The sequence below is a fragment of the Podarcis cretensis genome (assembly GCF_951804945.1).
Source record: "Podarcis cretensis genome assembly, chromosome: 10".
Taxonomy (NCBI): Eukaryota; Metazoa; Chordata; class Lepidosauria; order Squamata; family Lacertidae; genus Podarcis; species Podarcis cretensis.
In genome coordinates this window covers 7,292,311-7,310,385 of record NC_137179.1, presented here as the reverse complement: position 1 = coordinate 7,310,385, position 18,075 = coordinate 7,292,311, and the positions used below count along the sequence as shown (strand labels likewise).

The window sequence follows — 18,075 nt, the reverse complement described above, 5'->3', positions numbered from 1 at the left end:
GCACTCAACAGCAGTAAGAATAAAACTCCACCCATGTACTTCCAGTACAGGTCATATGACACACACACTGAGCTAACATCCGGTGCTCAGTACAGAATGGACTGCCCCTTTGTTCCCATGGCAACAGTCACACACATCCTGTTTGGCTTTCCAGCCACAAGCAGCTGACTGAGCTGCTAGAGCCTTTGCTTGCTGCTGCATTGCTGCTTTAGAATAACAGTGCACACAGTGAGTCTCACTGATTCAGGCATCCCCAAACTCGGTGTGGCGTTAACATATGAGAGTACTGGAGGTGAAATAGTTAAACAGGTTACCCAATCAGAACCCAGGGGGGTGGAGTCAGAGGGACTATAAAACCAGCTCTGGGAGGGGCGAATGGAGGAGTTCGTTGAGAGTTGGGTGGTTGGAGTGGGAGTGGGAGTGAATTGGGATAGAGTTTGTGGGTAGGTTGAGTTAGTGTAGAGAAATAAGCTGAGTCAGGAACAGTTAGGGGCTAGGAAAACAAGTAAATATCTGAGAGGTGGTTTAGTGAGTGAGAGCAGGTAGCGGAAGTTATACGTCTGGATAGGCACCCCATGATTGTAATGGACCGATACCGTTTATAAAACCACACGCTTGTTAAACTGCAATAAATAAACAGAAGTTTATGTTCCAATTTAACCCTGACTGGACTCAGTATTGTACCAGGTAGGGCCTGGGTGGTGGCAACGAGAAATAAAGTGGTGGCACACAGGGATCAATAGATGGTGAAACGTCCGGGGACCCTGTGTGATCGCCACACTCCCATCATCCCTAGCTAACAGGACAACTCCCATCATCCCTAGCTAACAGGACCAGTGGTCAGGGATGATGGGAATTGTAGTCCAAAACATCTGGAGGACCGAGTTTGGGGATGCCTGCACTGATTTAAGGGAAACTTACATCAGTATACATTCCTAGGTTTCCATGTTAGTATTTTACTTTATTTATTTATATATGTATCGAATTTATACACTGCCCTATACCTGGAGGTCTCAGGGTGGCTCACAGAATAAAATCAAAATACAAAACCACAAGATACATAATTAAAATAAATGCAACAACCCAATCACCTGCCGCCCCCTCTATATCCTGGGATGAGAGCTGCCTGACTAAAGGGCACCTTCAAAGTGGTAGTCAAATGCCTCTGTAAACACATCTTATGGAAGTGAGAGCTGGACCATCAAGAAGGCTGATCGCCAAAGAATTGATGCATTTGAATTATGGTGCTGGAGGAGACTCTTGAGAGTCCCATGGACTGCAAGGAGATCAAACGTATCCATTCTTAAGGAAATCAGCCCTGAGTGCTCACTGGAAGGACAGATCCTGAAGCTGAGGCTCCAATACTTTGGCCTCCTCATGAGAAGAGAAGACTCCCTGGAAAAGACTCTGATGTTGGGAAAGATGGAGGGCACAAGGAGAAGGGGACGACACAGGACGAGATGGCTGGACAGTGTTCTCGAAGCTACCAGCATGAGTTTGACCAAGCTGTGGGAGGCAGTGGAAGACAGGAGTGCCTGGCGTGCTCTGGTCCAGGGGGTCACGAAGAGTCGGACACGACTGAACGACTAAACAACAACAAAACACATCTTGTAAGAGAACATTCCAGGCTCCCTGAATCATTGGAGCTCAATCTCTCTCTCTCTCTCTCTCTCTCTCTCTCTCTCTCTCTCCTTCTCTCTCTCTCTCTCTCTCTCTCTCTCTCACACACACACACACACACACACATATCTTTTGGGGGGCAGTTTGCAGCTACCCCACACTTTGCTCTCAGAAGCCATGCAAGTGGCTGCAGAAGAGGGACCCTGAACAACATCATTATAGGGTTCCTAGGACAAAGGTGAAACTGTGAAGCTCCCTTGTCATTTTTGGCTATTGGATGCTGTATGTTTGTTTAAGTAATCTTGTTCTATTTATAGTATTGAAATGTGGGGATTTTTGTATGTTATATTTGCTACTGTTACATTATGTTATTACGAAAGTGTTACAGTGCTGTTGTTTTGCTATACAGTGGTACCTTGGTTCTCAAACGCCTTGGTACTCAAACAACTTGGAACCCAAACACTGCAAACCTGGAAGTAAGTGTTCCGGTTTGCGAACTTTTTTCAGAAGTCGAACGTGCTTCGTTTTGAGTGTTATGCTTCCGATTTGAGTGCCACACTTCCGATTTGAGTGTTACGCTGACGTCTGTCTGTTTTTGATATTTATTTTGCATTTTTGTGGCTCTGTTTGTTTTGTTTTTGTCACTGTGTGGAACCCAGTTCAGCTACTGATGGATTGATCGATTGTGTGACTGGAGTACATTGTTTATTGCTTTCATTTTATGGATCAATGGTCTCGTTACATAGTAAAATTCATGTTAGATTGCTGTTTCAGAGGTTGTTTTTAAAAGTCTGGAATGGATTAATCCATTTTGCATTACTTTCTATGGGAAAGCGCGCCTTGGTTTTGGAACGCTTTGGTTTTGGTACGGACTTCCGGAACGGATTAAGTTTGAGAACCAAGGTGCCACTGTATTATGAAACTATGTCTGTAGTGTTTTTTCTAAATGTGTTCCTGTTTTCTTTGTTTGTGAGCTGCTTTGAGCGTGATTTTTTTCCGTGTGTGAGAAAAACCGGCATACAAATACAGTGGTACCTCGGGTTACATACCCTTCAGGTTACAGACTCCGCTAACCCAGAAATAGTACCTCTGGTTAAGAACGTTGCTTCAGGGTGAGAACAGAAATTGTGCTCTGGCAGCACAGCGGCAGCAGGAGGCCCCATTAGCTAAAGTGGTGCTTCAGGTTAAGAACAGTTTCAGGTTAAGAACGGACCTCCGGAACGAATTAAGTACTTAACCTGAGGTACCACTGTAAAACAAATGAATGGATGAATTCCTCTACAGATATGAATTAAGGTACAGAAAGCTCGCCTGAGAACTTATGCTGCCTGCCTGCATTGCATTACCTTTGTGCCTCTTTGCACCATAACCATGGAGAAATCTGTTCTGCAGGAAGCCACACAAGATTCCCTCAATGTCTGCATGAAGCAAGACCCACACGCAGCTTTTTCTCACAAGGAAATATCAAGCAGTCCATCTGCTCTGGCTTCCCAGACCCATTACTTTGGTTCAGTTGCCCAATGTCCCCGACAATCACAGAAAAGAGGAATGACGGGTCAAGGTGCCCGTTAATGAAAAATTCTCTTTGATAGTCGCAGCAGAACACTTATACTCTTTTCACAAACGTGAAAGGGAATATTGCGGCAAGGGGCGGGGGGGGGGGAGCACTCTTCCAATGCTCAAAGAAATTAACTCGAAGTATATTCGCTCCTTGATATATGCACAAGCATAATAGCATTAATGGAACTGACACATAAGAATTTGCTGGCAACTATATCCCTTATCTCCCAGTCACAGATCTGGTGTAGTCAGCTACCCGTTAGCCACATCCCATTATTTCAACGCTTACAAACACATTGTTTGCTTTTCATAAAAATGCTAACAGTTGTAGGAAGAGCGGTATCAGGTATTTAATTAGACTTCCAAATCACTTCAACACCTTCCTACAGCATAATTTAGAATGAGGAGGAAGCGCCAGAATTCTTCTATTTATCTTTATGACCAACAGGCACTCGTTTGCAGGATAACCTACTGTTTAAAAGATGATTCAACCATTGTATGCTTTTTTTTCAACCACCATATAATTTACCTCACTGTCTTAGGTCAAGGCTTATGTCTATCTGTTTTATGAACAGAATATGAGTAATCGACCACCCTGTGAGGGGAAACTGTTCACTCTAACGCCACCAAAAGCAAAACACATCCATGCGACAACAGCAGCAAGGATACTTACTGCAAAATACTGGAAGACACAAGATCTACCCACTCTGGAAGAATGGCAGATGAAGATGATTGATTATATGGGTTTGGCAGAAATGACTGGCAGAATCCGTGACCAGGGAGAAGAGTTGGCGGAAGAAAATTGGAAGAAGTTTAAAGACTATTTGCAGAAATATTGTAAAATTAATGAATGTTAGAATGATGTTGGAAAGAAATTAAATGGTTTCCAGCTGAAATGTTAAGAGATATGGAAAATAAGGTTTTGAATAAGTAATAGAACTAATGATGAAGATTTGCTGAACAAACAATCAGAATGGGAATATAAGAAAGGGAGGTGTGAGGAGGTCGGGAAAATAAGGTAAAAGAAAATAAGTGAATGGAAACTGTATGTGTTTTTAAATTGTTTTTATTTCTGTATTTTTATATTTTTGTATTTTTTGTTTTTTCCCCCCTCTTTTTGTACCATTTTTGAAACTTTAATAAATATCTTTAAAAAAAAAGAAAAGCAAAACACATCCCTTGGCTTAACCATTAATACAAACAAGTTTAGGCGTTTATGCTTCTTTATTTTCATTTCATGGTCTATGAAACTCCCTGATACAATACCTCAGAGCACCTCAGCATAATAAACCTTTCCCACTGACACCATTCCCTCAATATGTCCTGTCCTTATCTAGACAGGGATAGCCGAACTACGGTTGTCTATGCTCTGGTAACCTCTAGGTTAGATTACTGCAACATGTTCTACACAGGGCTGCCTCTGAAGACGGTTCAGAAACTTCAGCTAGTGCAGAATTCAGTGGCCAGGTTACTCACCGGAGCAAGATGGCTTGAGACTATCACACCAATCCTGGTCCACCTGCACTGGCTACCAATTCGTGTTGGTTTGGACCTATAAAGCCTGAAATGGCTAGGGACTGCAATATCTCAAGGATCGCCTCTTTCCATATGAACCTACCTGGACCCTGATACCATCATCTGAGGACCTTAGAATCATAGAATCATAGAATCGTAGAGTTGGAAGAGACCACAAGGGCCATCGAGTCCAACCCCCTGCCAAGCAGGAAACACCATCAGAGCACTCCTGACATATGGTTGTCAAGCCTCTGCTTAAAGACCTCCAAAGAAGGAGACTCCACCACACTCCTTGGCAGCAAATTCCACTGTCAAACAGCTCTTACTGTCAGGAAGTTCTTCCTAATGTTTAGGTGGAATCTTCTTTCTTGTAGTTTGGAACCATTGCTCCGTGTCCGCTTCTCTGGAGCAGCAGAAAACAACCTTTCTCCCTCCTCTATGTGACATCCTTTTATATATTTGAAGATGGCTATCATTTCACCCCTTAACCTCCTCTTCTCCAGGCTAAACATGCCCAGCTCCCTTAGCCGTTCCTCATAAGGCATCGTTTCCAGGCCTTTGACCATTTTGGTTGCCCTCCTCTGGACACGTTCCAGTTTGTCAGTGTCCTTCTTGAACTGTGGTGCCCAGAACTGGACACAGTACTCCAGGTGAGGTCTGACCAGAGCAGAATACAGTGGCACTATTACTTCCCTTGATCTAGATGCTATACTCCTATTGATGCAGCCTCCTCCTTCGTGTGCCTCCTCCATAAGACGTTCAGAGGGTGGCAACACGAGAACGGGGCCTTTTCTACAGTGGCTCTCCGTTTGTGGAATGCTCTCCCAGGGGAGGTTTGCCTGGCTCCTTCATTATACATCTTTAAGTGCCAGGCAAAAATGTTCCTCTTCAATCAGGCCTTTGGCCTTTAACTATCTGTGGTCTTTAAGAAGTGGGTGGGATGTTTTCAATATATTTCTCTTTCCTGGAGAGTGGCCAGTGTGCCTTACACTAGTACCATGTCAAAGACGTTAGCACTCACTAGAAAGCCATCATGTGTAGGGTCACTTGTAATCATGCACATTCATCCCTATTCAATAGTTCAGTTGCCCAATGCTCATTGAGTAATAACTGCTTTCTCCCTGTGAAAATCCCCAAAAAAGTTACCATCACATTATTTACAAAGGCACCTAACACACACACACACACACACACACACACACACACACACACCCTGCATGGAGTCAGCCAGCTGCTTTCTACATATTAAAATCCACTTTCTGATCATTTAATCCTGTTACAATTATACAATGACCATGGGAATTCAAGAATTGCACTGCTCCGTTTTAAGAAAGTGAGAATAAAGAAAACTATTACGTTCATTAAAATGCTCCGAAAATGACTAGTTTATCATCTACGTTGCAGAATAGAACAGGGCTGAGCATAAATTATTTATGATGTGTAACAGTTTAATGGAGCATAAAATGGATTTTCTTTTCCTCACTATTAGCAAAAGTTGTGGGTTTTCTCTGTGTTAGTTCCAAACTTGGCAGTGTACCTTACCCATTTAGAATTATGACAGATGCATCAATTTTCTAAATTGTTCTATATCAACTGCAAGTTAAGAGAAAATTGCTTGCAGTAGGCTGTAACTGCTGTTTTCTAAGGTACCACACTGGTACCCTGCAGAGATCTCTCATAGTTGCTTTATGGAGTCTTTCAGCAAATGCATAACTTTTGACAAAACCTTCTGAAATTTGGGGAGCTTCCATCAGCAGAGCAGCACACCAGCGGAGAATGGCAGCAACAGCAAAAGCTATCATTTTGAGATGGCTGGAGTGTGCTTGCTGATATAATTCACTGCAGCAAAGGTGATGCACTGCTTAAGGTAATGAAGCAAACTGTAGCCACAAGGAAGGAGCAGCCACATACAGTATTCTGGCCATGCATTGTGTCCATCTTCTGGTAAGCCATGAAAAATGGGGAACATTTTTGAAAGGGGGGGAGGAAGGAGGAAGAGGAACTGGACTAAGTAAAGATAATTTCAGGAAAAAGAGCATCAACAGGCCATATACACTTGCTTATCACTGTGAATGCAAATATGCAATTAGGCATACTATGATTAAACTTTTTGGGTTAATGGTAAAATGACCACCCTTGAGATAGAAAGCAACAGTGCAGTGACTATTTGCATTCCTGGAGGAATAAACGAGGAATGGTGCAGTATTTATTTATTTGTAGACTTATTGATTGCCATTTATACCACACCCTTTAGCCAAAAAAGCTCTCAGAGGAAGGAGGGGAAAGCAAGCTCAAGCACATATTCGTAAAGTTCTTAAAGTTACAAACTTCAGATAAGGTAATAGGTAAAGGTAAAGGGACCCCTGACCATTAGGTCCAGTCGTGGCCGACTCTGGCGCTTTATTGGCTGTGGGAGCCAATATACAGCTTCCAGGTCATGTGGCCAGCATGACTAAGCCGCTTCTGGCGAACCAGAGCAGCACACGGAAACGCCGTTTACCTTCCCGCCAAAGCGGCACCTATTTATCTACTTGCACTTTGACATGCTTTCGAACTGCTGGGTTGGCAGGAGCAGGGACCGAGCAATGGGAGCTCACCCCATTGCTGGGATTCGAACCGCCGACCTTCTTATCAGCAAGTCCTAGGCTCTGTGGTTTAACCCACAGCACCACCCGCGTCCCTTCAGATAAGGTAGTATTGGGGGCTATTTATTACCCATGTACACGGAGCCTGAACACGGAGTTTTGGAGGCAAAAATGGATGGGTCCCAGCTTCGAGGAACTTGACATATTAGGGGATTTTTAAAAAATGCATCTTGTGCACAAAATGCAGGTGCACTGTTCTAGGCCAGAGGTCTCCCTGCAGATGTTTGCCAGATGACAACTTGCACCATCTCTGACTATCGGTCATGCAGGTTAGGGCTAACATCTCTGCAGACACTACATTGGCTACCCGTGATCAAGGTCAACCCGAGCTTCCCCTTCCACAGCCCTGGGTCCTCATGCTTAACCAGAACGACGTTCCTCTTCAAAACCATTTCCATGACCCCAGCTCCCATTGCAAGTGCTAAACCCCAATTCATATTCTGCTCAAGTAGTGTCTCTCTTGGGCTGAAAAAGCAATAGTGCTTTGCTCTCCCTGTGATGTGTACTACCTTGACTTCATTTTGCAAAGCTGGCTGGCGGCCTTTTGGCTTTCGCTCACGTAATGCAAAATGTCTTGGCTGCTGCTGCGTTCTATATATTCCTGTCCCCTTTGTTGAGATGCTTCAAGTAGCACTATGCTCGACATACTAATATAAGCAGTACAGACACTGGATGAGGCTGAGACCAGGGCTGTCAGCGGCTTGCTGGAGGGGAAATGCTGGCTCTGGGTGTTTGTGGGGAAGGGGAGGAACTTTCAAGAAGTGTTGAGCATAAACTAGTAACCCGAAGTGCATTCAAATACCCTGTGACTGTGCAGAAGAAATGTTCCTTCACTGCAATATATATATATACACACACACACATACACGGACAAGAACATTTTCTTGCATTCAGAATTCTCTTCTTCCTGATGTATTCTAAATGCCCTGGCAGAAATTATTACGAAAAGAAACCATTAAAGGTATGCTAATGACTATGAATTGTGACAGATGCTATAGAAACAGGGCTGTTGGCTCAGTCACAGCACCATTAACTATCTATCATAAAATACTCTGAACTTGCTCATTTATTACTACTATGCCGCCCAAGGGGGGGAGGCAAGCAGCAAGAGAGTTTCTCCAAGGCAAATTCATAATCCACTTACTTATCCTAATGTCATGATCCCTACTGTTTATCTGCATGATAATTAGGAAAATGAGAAGGACTGAAATATTGTTTTTAAAATCGTGACTGGAATCACACGGCCCTGTGAAACAGGGCAGGGGGGGGCAGCACACCATCTTAGCAGGCCGCTGGATTTCCAAAGCGGGGAACTTAATTAGATGCTGCATCTTCTATGTTAGCAGAGAGGAAAAGGTTGCTAACCTTTGCTGTGGATGGCTGGAGAAGGAGGGGGAAAGAAGGGGATATAAAAAGCAAATTTCTATCAAGCCAAAAACAAAATTAGCAGAAATGCTTATTTGCTCATTGAAGCTACTTTCCCAATCTTGACTGCACCAAGTGAAAACTATTCCTATGAACCATTTGCACAGCATTTAAATGGTGCAGACTGCTTGCTATGAATCCTCTGTCTACAATACAACTCTTGACGTAATGCATTGCTATTCTCATTGCACAGCTAAGGAACCAAAACAGAGAGTGCTTCCAAGACCACACCACATAAATAACCACAAATATTGAGGAAGAAAGCAGGCTGAACGCTTTACTCAACGAACCACTTTGGTTTTTGGTTTTTGGAATAACTGATAATACCATTCATTCAAAAGCCGGACACTATCAATCACACAAGAGAAAACTGGGCAGGATCCAGTGTTGTGATCATACCGCTTATACTAGACACCAATTCCCAGTTCTACCTAGGCTAACCCTCAGTGGGTACTACAGACCTTTTTAAGCTAGAAAACAGACACTGAAGAGTCCAGCAAACCAACAGATTGCTACTCCCAGCATTTTACTGATTTAAACTATATGCAACTACAAGGTCTCCCTCCCTCAGGCTGGCCACCTTCAACTATGTAAAGGGCTGTCACATGGAAGATGGAGCAAACTCCGGAGGCTGGCACCCAAACCAAGGGATTCAAGTTACAAGAAAGAAGATTCCAACCAAACATCAGGAAGAACTCTATGATGGTGGGAGATGCTGGACAGTGGACTCTCCTTCATTGGAGGTTTTTAACCAGAGGTTGGATGGCTATCTGTCATGGATGCTTTAGTTGAGATTCTTGCATTGTAATCAGGACAAGCCTCATGGTCCCTTCCAACACTACAATTCTATGATTCTATGAATACCACTTTTATATGGAGTTTTCTTGGCAGGGATACTGGAGTCGCTTGCCGGTTCCTGCTCCAGGTGGATCACATTTAGTCAAAACTCTCCACTATGACCTGTCCGTCTTGGGTGGCCCTGCACGGCATAGCTCATAGCTTCTCTGAGTTTTTCAAGCCCCTTCGCCACAACAAGGCAGTGATCCATGAAGGAGTCACCTCATGAGAAGAGAAGACTCCCTGGAAAAGACCCTGATGTTGGACAAGGAGAAGGGGACGACAGAGGACAAGATGTTGGACAGTGTTCGCGAAGCTACTAACATGAGTTTGACCAAACTGTGGGAGGCAGTGGAAGACAGGAGTGCCTGGTGTGCTCTGGTCCATGGGATCATGAAGAGTCGGACACGACTAAACAACAACATGAATACCACTAAAGGAAGCCACTCAAGTTATCCCTTTGTCCTTGCTTCCCTTCTCTTACCCCTTCCTCCTTATCTGTTCTTGAAGCCTACAAAGAACTTCCAATGAAGGAGAGTCTATCAGCTTCCTAGGGAGTCTGTTCTACTGTGTTTTAGTGGTATAACCAGAAACATTGAACCAAATAAACTATTAGTCGGAATCTACCTTTTTAACCAAGCATACTTAGTTATAAGCATACTCACTAAAAATCAAATCCCATTAAAAATAAACAGGACTTGCTTCCAAGTAAACACAGTAAGGATTGGGCTGGAAGTTTATTTTATCTCCCCCCTGTCTCTCTTCCCCCTGGAAATTGGTACTTTTTGTCAGGGATTTTAGCTCCTGCATGCAGATATATAGAGTATACTGCAATTCATTCTTCAAAAGGCACATTACATAAATTACAGAAATCTACCATGATTGCAGGCACTTATATAGCTGCACATAACTTTTATATTGTACAAATGTCTAGAAAACCTCGCTATTCCCCCCACCCTTTAATAATACAGGCAATTTCCCTCTAGTTTTGCTACCAATCAAAGAGAATATGCTAGACAAGGAAAGTCCCTTTACAATTCTGCTTTAACAGAATGTAATCTCTCTCTCTTCCCCATCCCACTTTTATCTTTTTTTCTTTTTTGGCAATACGAAAAAACCAAACAATAGAATAAACTAACAAGCAAATTCTTCAGCTCCAGGTTAAAAAATATTTATGCTTAAATAAGCAAAAATGTATTAGGACAGACTTGTCAAGCTACATCGTCAGAAATCTTTAAATGCAGCCAAAGTTCCATCGGGGACTTGGCTGTATTCTGTGGCACACACTTGCATCATAGCATATAGAAGGTCAAACTCTGGCATCTTTTAGATTCAGCTTTTGCTCTGCCAACTCAGCTTGTGGAGGAAGGGGAGAGATACATGCCGAAGGCCCAGAAGTTATCAAATTTTGGGGGAAAGGAAAGTAAGAGACACATATACAGCATATCAAATGCTGTTTAGGAAGCACGTCCTCAGCTTTGTATCTTGGGGAAGCAAGATCCCTCGAGAGAATGCAAAGTTGTGTGAATGTGAGGTCAACATGCTTCTCCCTTTCCTGGCCATGACAAAAGATGACGGAGCTCTTTTCATCAGGTGGCATGTGCATCTCGTTCAATTATGAAGGCAATGAGTTCATGCAGGAACTGCTACGAGGGAAATATAGGGAAAGGACTAGAAAATATGAACTCAATTCTTATCAATTACAGTTGTACCTTGGTTGTCGAATGCCTTGGTACTCAGACGTTTTGGTTCCCGAACGCCACAAGCCTGGAAGTGAGTGTTCCAGTTTGCAAATGTTCTTTGGAATCTGAACATCCGATGGGGCTTCCGATTGCAGGAGCTTCCTGCAGCCAATCAGAAGCCGAGCTTTGGTTTCTGAATGTTTTGGAAGTCAAACGGACTTCTGGAACGGATTCCATTTGACTTCCGAGGTACAACTGTATAACGAACAACAGGAAAGGGTGAGGGGAACCTATTATATTATATTAAACATTTGAGTTTTCAAACATCAGTCTGGTTTCAGTCTCCTAACACTTAGAGAAGAACAGACCAGCAACTGTCTGTTTCTTCCTCTGTCCCCAATGACTAGCCAGTCATGCCCTTCATGCAGGCACTTCCAATTCAGGCACTGGATCAGACCCAAATCTCTTTAGCATCAGAAAGTTGACTGAATGATGGACCATGCCTTGGGAGCATTCTCTCCAGGGTCTCTCCAGTTTAGATCTCAAAGAGGGGAGAGGATGCACATAAATATTAAGATACTAGGCACTGCAGATTATCATTTCACTTCTGGCTTTTAAGCTGGCAGAAACAGGCTATTGCAGAGTAAACTAACCCTGCAGACAGAGACCTCAGCAACAATTAGTAGCAGAAAGGAGGGAGCCTGAGGTCATGAGTCTTTCCTAACATTGAAATGATACAAGCAGGCCCCTGTTTTCCTCTGCAAAATGTTAGCAGGAATGGAGCCTCTACTCTTAAAACTATTTTTCATTAACTTTCTGTGCGTACACCATTAAACTTTAGGAAACATGTTGGGATAGAATTCAAGTTTCTGAAAGCTAAAATGCTTCACACAAACTCACAGAGGTTTACTTTTAGAGAGTGAAAGGCTAAATAATCACCCATCCTCAGCAGGGTCAACCCCTTTTCTTGCCATGCCTCCTCGCCGAAAAGAGGACAGCCCAGTGCCCAGTGATTCAATGGGCAACCTCCCCGAAGGGTGATTCTTCTCCACACTGGAAATGACTGAATGATCCAGGCACACTTGATGCGAAGATGTGGCAGAATTAGAGCAAAGAGATGGCAGGAGACAACTGAGCTTATGTCCTGCTTTGTGCTTCCTAAGAGATTTCTGTGGAACAGCAGCATGTTGCCCTAGAAAGGCCTCTGGTCCAATCCAGCAGAGCTCTTTGTATGTTCTTACTCAGGCCAAAAACAATGAATCAGGCAACCTCTGCAACGAGTTGGTTCTCTAGGCTCACGTGAGCCTAACTAATGAATGAATTTATTTCTCAGCCAATTCACAGCTTGGCTGCATGCAATCCAAATGGGGGAAATCCCCACTTATTTCTTCATTGGACTGTCTGCGACAGGCATCAAAACAAAAGTGCATTCAGCAATCTATGCAGGATTTAGCATTTAGTGGTTGAACAATAATTTTATTACAAGAGCTCACAGGACACACGTCATCCTGGGGTTACGCCATGCAACAATAGAAAATGCTGCATCACCTACGGGGCATTTCAGTTAGCTGCGCTGTTTAACTATCAGGAGGAATTAATTCTGAATTTTGTGGATTTTGCAGATGTTTGCTCGAGGCCCTGGACAGTACTGCAGCAGGCAAATAAATTGTTTTCCTTTTACTCAAGGTTCAAAGCAAAGCTGCCCAGTAACTGCATTATAGGAAACAGACGATGTGCTGAATGAAGAAATTGTGGTAAGCGATAGGCGGTGCTCCTGCCTACGAAAAATGAACAAAAGGTCTTCCGCAATCAGTAGCCAACTTGCTTGATGCCTCTCGATTCTATTCTAAAGCAAACTATTTCAGCAGCTATTAAGACTAGTATTGACCTCTGCCAGTTCAGACTTTAAGATGGATGCCTGAACACTTCTAGCACCAAAACAGAAGTTCACATTGAAAACTAGCACATCAGCGAGAATGTCGAGCTAGAATGGTTCTCCTGTGTGGTGTAGTGGTTAAGAGCGGTGGACTCGTAATCTGGTGAACCGGGTTCGCTTCCCTGCTCCTCCACATGCAGCTGCTGGGTGACCTTGGGGTAGCCACACTTCTTTGAAGTCTCTCAGCCTCACTCACCTCACAGAGTGTTTGTTGTGGGGGAGGAAGGGAAAGGAGAATCTTAGCCGCTTTGAGACTCCTTAGGGTAGTGATAAAGCGGGATATCAAATCCAAATGCCGCTGCTGCTGCTGCTGCTGCTGCTGCTGCTGCTGCTGCTTCTTCTTCTTCTTCTTCTTCTTCTTCTTCTTCTTCTTCTTCTTCTTCTTCTTCCCAACAAGCAATATGAAGGAGTAAGTCTGCCTGGTGATACAGAGGCATGGAGACAGCTCCATGATTGGTCAAGCTCTCTCACAGGAATGATGATTTATGGCCTACTAACTGGAATGTGTTAGTGAGTGGTTCATTGTTGAGTGTAGGAGTTGAGAGTTGTGTAAGAGAGAGCTAGTCAAAGATCCATGTTCTGTTCTGTTCCTGTAAATAGTCCACTGTATATAATAAACACCTATAACTACAAGTTACTGGTTCCTGCTTCGTCCATCCTGTCTGCAGCCAAGTTGCCAATTGCTTTCGTCAACTCTGCGTTTACTCTGCTAGGTCTGGCTAAGGTCCTGCAACTAGTCAGAAAGTTGTGAAACACCAACAGGTTATGACAGTAACACCAAGGGGCAGACCATGAGCAAAAGAGCAAAATTCTCCCCTCCTGTGTTTCCCAGCCACAGGTATTCAGAAACACTGCTGCCTCAAACTGTAGAGGTACAGCCCAACCATCATGGCGAGTAGCTAGACTTGCTTTGCTTTGTGTGTGTTTTGCATGGAGAAACTATTTACGTAGGTGAGTTCCCACCTGCGGGCTGAAGTGGTAGAGGCCAGGAGCAGTTTTACTATTTCATTTATATATGTGCAGGCCAGTCATATCTGTACATTAGTACCTCAAGCATTAGTCACACGTTTATCTTTTTAAAAATAAATAAATCACGACAGCAAAAACATGGGGCCATTGGGTTTAAATTCTGTTCTGGGGCCGGCCCTAATTTTTAAGTATAAACACTAATCTTTTGAACATTTTCACCACACAGCAAATAGTCATTATTGAACTTTCTAGTCTTGCCATTTTGGTTTTTCTGCTTGGATGGGCCTAGAATAACTAATTGCATTCGGTTTTAGGCTATGTAGCTTCCCTCGAATAATTTCAGAATCATATAAAAGAACTTGTTTTTCTATTAAAATGATGAATGGGCTAAATGAGGTATGTAATAAAATACTGCAGGCTGGTAAACAAACTAGTGTTCTCTTACGGCAAAGCGCTTTACCTCGTTTAGCAAATTCTGCCCTGCAGTATTTTCTAGCCAAGCCATCCTGAAAACATAGTTAGGAGAGGAAGGATTATTTGGCCGGCAGCAAGAAAGGTCAAGTGTAATCTGCTTCAGAAGAAAATCAGAAACCTTCCTGCAGTCAAAGGTGAGCAAGTGGGGGAAAAAACAATGGAGACAAATGGGGCTGTTAGTGAAAACCCAATCTGTGTAGTCTGAAGGAGATGGATCCAAGCAACATTGGGGGGGGGGGAATTATCTGGTTTACCCAATATCATATGCATTGGGGGAACTTATCAAGAAGAGTGAAAAGGTGAAGAGAAACTGGCTGTTGATGTCAGCGCTCTCAGCTTTTGAATGAAACTGCTTTCATGGCAAAACTATAGAAAAATGGGGAGGGGGGCAGCTTTTATAACATCTATGTCCTTGCTCAGTGGACATGCTCAGAGCCAGAGCAGCCCCCATAAATGCTTGCCTAGCCCTTCCTTAAATCCCTACCACCACCCTTCTAGGTCATTAGTTTCACTGTCACACTGCCAGGGGCGTCTTACCCATAGAGGCTAGTGGCGCAGGGCGCCAAGTTCTGGAGGGCGCCAGGAAAGGGGCGGAGGCATCAGCTCGCCACCTTCGCCCGCCTCCACCATGCCACGCCAAAGCAGCACCGCGCCCGGAGCCTCCGCCTGCCATGGCCACCATGGCACAAAGCAGCCAACTGAGCCGGGAGCTGCTGCGTCCAGCCTCCGCCTCTTCCCCGCTGGAGGAGCTGCCCTCCGGCCGCTGCCCGTCTCCTCCAGCCCCACAAAGCTGGGCGTGTCGCCGGCAGCGCCATCCTCCCTGAAAAAGGTCGACAACTCTGGGAAAGGGGGGGAAGAGGGATCTTGGCACCATGGCACTGGATGTGCTTAAGACGGCCCTGAAAACTGCTATTACTGTCCTGAGGTTTCTTCTGATGTTCTTGAAGTGATAAGGATGACCACACACTCTGGACACTCACTTCTCTTGGCTGCGAAAAGCCAGGAGCGAGGGTACAGCTGGCTGAGCCAGGGAGATGATTAATGCCTCCCTGGGAAACGGGGAGGTCCCTGCCTGTTTTGGCACAGAAACCGGTTGCGATTTCAACTAACTGCAATTCCTGGGTACTCTTCAAAAATATAGCTCCACATACAGTACATTACAATAGCTGGTCCTTGAGGTTATCAAACATGGATAAATACGGCTCTTTATTATGCTGAGTTTGTAGTTGTCAAGATGAAAGGACTGCTTTGTTTTAATTAACAGAGACAATGAATCAGAAGCTTGAGCCCAGGATAAAATGCAAAAGACAGTACACAAATGTTTCAACACTTTGGGCCATTCTTCCAAACAATTGTCAGCTCCAAGTGCACAGAACTACATTTCTTTGGCTCTTCAATAGGAAATGAGACTTTAATGTCGCTGGCAACCCAAACAGACCTGCTTTCCAAATTGCAAGGTTTTAAATGACAGCTCATTTCAGTCCAAGCAGTAAAGCAAATATGTTAGCAGCAAATGCCAGGTCGTTATAAGGAGAGGGAAATATAACTGCCTTTGGGCACCATAAATAAATCTATAGATTTATTTATTTTTTTAACTCCGTGTTCTCCACAGCTCACCTTGACACTCGGTACGGCTCCACTGATGGAATGTCAATAAGATATTTGTGGCGTTGTCACCACATTGAAAATTATTCCACGATGAATGAATTCAGCTGGTTCCCAAGCAGGTTTTGCAACACAGAACACTTCATGTGGAGTTCTGGATGCAGAATTGTTGTAGACTTAAAAGGCTGGTCACTAAAATGACCTGTGGAGTCTTCTGAAGCAAAATGACGCTCCTGCCAAAATGACACCTTATTGCCATGATAGGTCTGCTTCAAGCAACTCAATTTACTTGCAGCGCTTCATCCAATTTCCAATGCCTCCTTAGGAGCAGCTTTTAAACGCTGAAAGTTTGCCTTCTATTTCATAAGCTCAGGTCCATGGAAGATTATTATTGTTGGTTTTTAATACAGAAAAGAACTTAAAGGCCAAAGTAAAGAGCCTTGCATGCATATATATTTCCCCCCTTGATGAATTATATTCTGACATTGAAAAATCTGCAGCATAAGAGGAACACAAGGGGGGAAGGTATATTTTTAAAGCTTGGTTTGGGGTGAGGAAAACAAGCCAGGAGACCACTGGGGCATCTTTTAGCCACACAGTGGCATAGATCCTGAGGTGAATTTAAGGAAGGTCACAGGTGGGAAGTTTGTGGTCCCCCTCACTTTCCTGAAGCCAACCTCAGCTCCCCGAAACCCTCTCTAGAACAGGGGTCAGCAAACTTTTTCAGCAGGGGGTTGGTCCACTGTCCCTCAGACCTTGGAGAGTGGTTGGACTATATTGGGAGGGGGGGATGAACGAATTCCTATGCCCCACAAATAACCCAGAGATGCATTTTAAATAAAAGCACACATTCTACTCATGTAAAGAAACATTGATTCCCGGAAGGTCTGCGGGCCAGATTTAGAAGGCGACTGGGCCAGATCCAGCCCCGAGCCTTAGTTTGCCTACTACCTATGCTCTGCATCAGGGGAACCCACCAGAACATGGTGGGGTGGGGTGCAGAGGCGAGGAAAGGATAGAAATAGATCCTTTCATGAACTTCCTTACATTATTTATCATAGGATCAAAGCCATTAAAGCTGGAGCAAAGATCTTGAAAAGCACATTTAATCTGAAACGATTCCATTTGTTCAGTGGAACAAGCCTTTCAACATTTTGATATTTTTTTTAGTCCTTTTAGAAAATAGTTCCATGGAGAATCTTACCAACCACATCAGCTGCAGGGATGCAAAGAGGAAGCACCGAATGCCAGATTTGTGACTTAGCATCTTCAATTATCTCATCATCATATACCAAAATACTGTTTCCCTGTCACTACCTATCACTCAGCACCTAGATGGATTCCAGCCTGCCTTGAACTGGTTCTTCTGCAGCACCTTCTCACTGCTTGATAATTGGGGGGAAGATGGCGACTTTACACTTACCAAGAGCTGTGCCTTGAGGCGCTCATCTTCGGTCGCAGCTCTCTCTCTAAGGATGGCTCTGGACAAGTGCTCGTTTGAGGCAGCCCGCTCTCGCTCAAGAACTTTGCTGATTTCATCTCGTACATGCATTTGATTCTGCTTCAGTCTACAAGAGAGTAAAGAAAGAAAGGCACGGAACTGAACTGTGTACTCAAAACTTAACACCTGGTTGGGTCAAAGCAATACGACGTACATTTCTTGGACCTGTTCCATAGATATCCCATTTCTACTATCATTTCATGTCAACAGAAGCAATGCAGTGAGGCACAAGGAAGAATTTCCCCCATTTTGTGCCCATTGATAATACCACAAGGTATCCAGCAGCTCTGGCAGCGAGACATAATT

At 43.9% G+C, this 18,075-nt stretch overlaps 1 protein-coding gene across 1 annotated transcript in view; it reads right to left on the bottom strand.

Moving 5' to 3' along the window:
- The window catches only part of CHCHD3 (coiled-coil-helix-coiled-coil-helix domain containing 3), a 215,245-nt gene that overhangs the window by 122,475 nt on the left and 74,695 nt on the right, over positions 1-18,075 (bottom strand). The window contains exon 4 of the mRNA XM_079993093.1: positions 17,692-17,836. Coding sequence (XP_079849219.1) covers positions 17,692-17,836 — 145 coding nt within the window. The remainder of the gene's footprint in view (positions 1-17,691; positions 17,837-18,075) is intronic.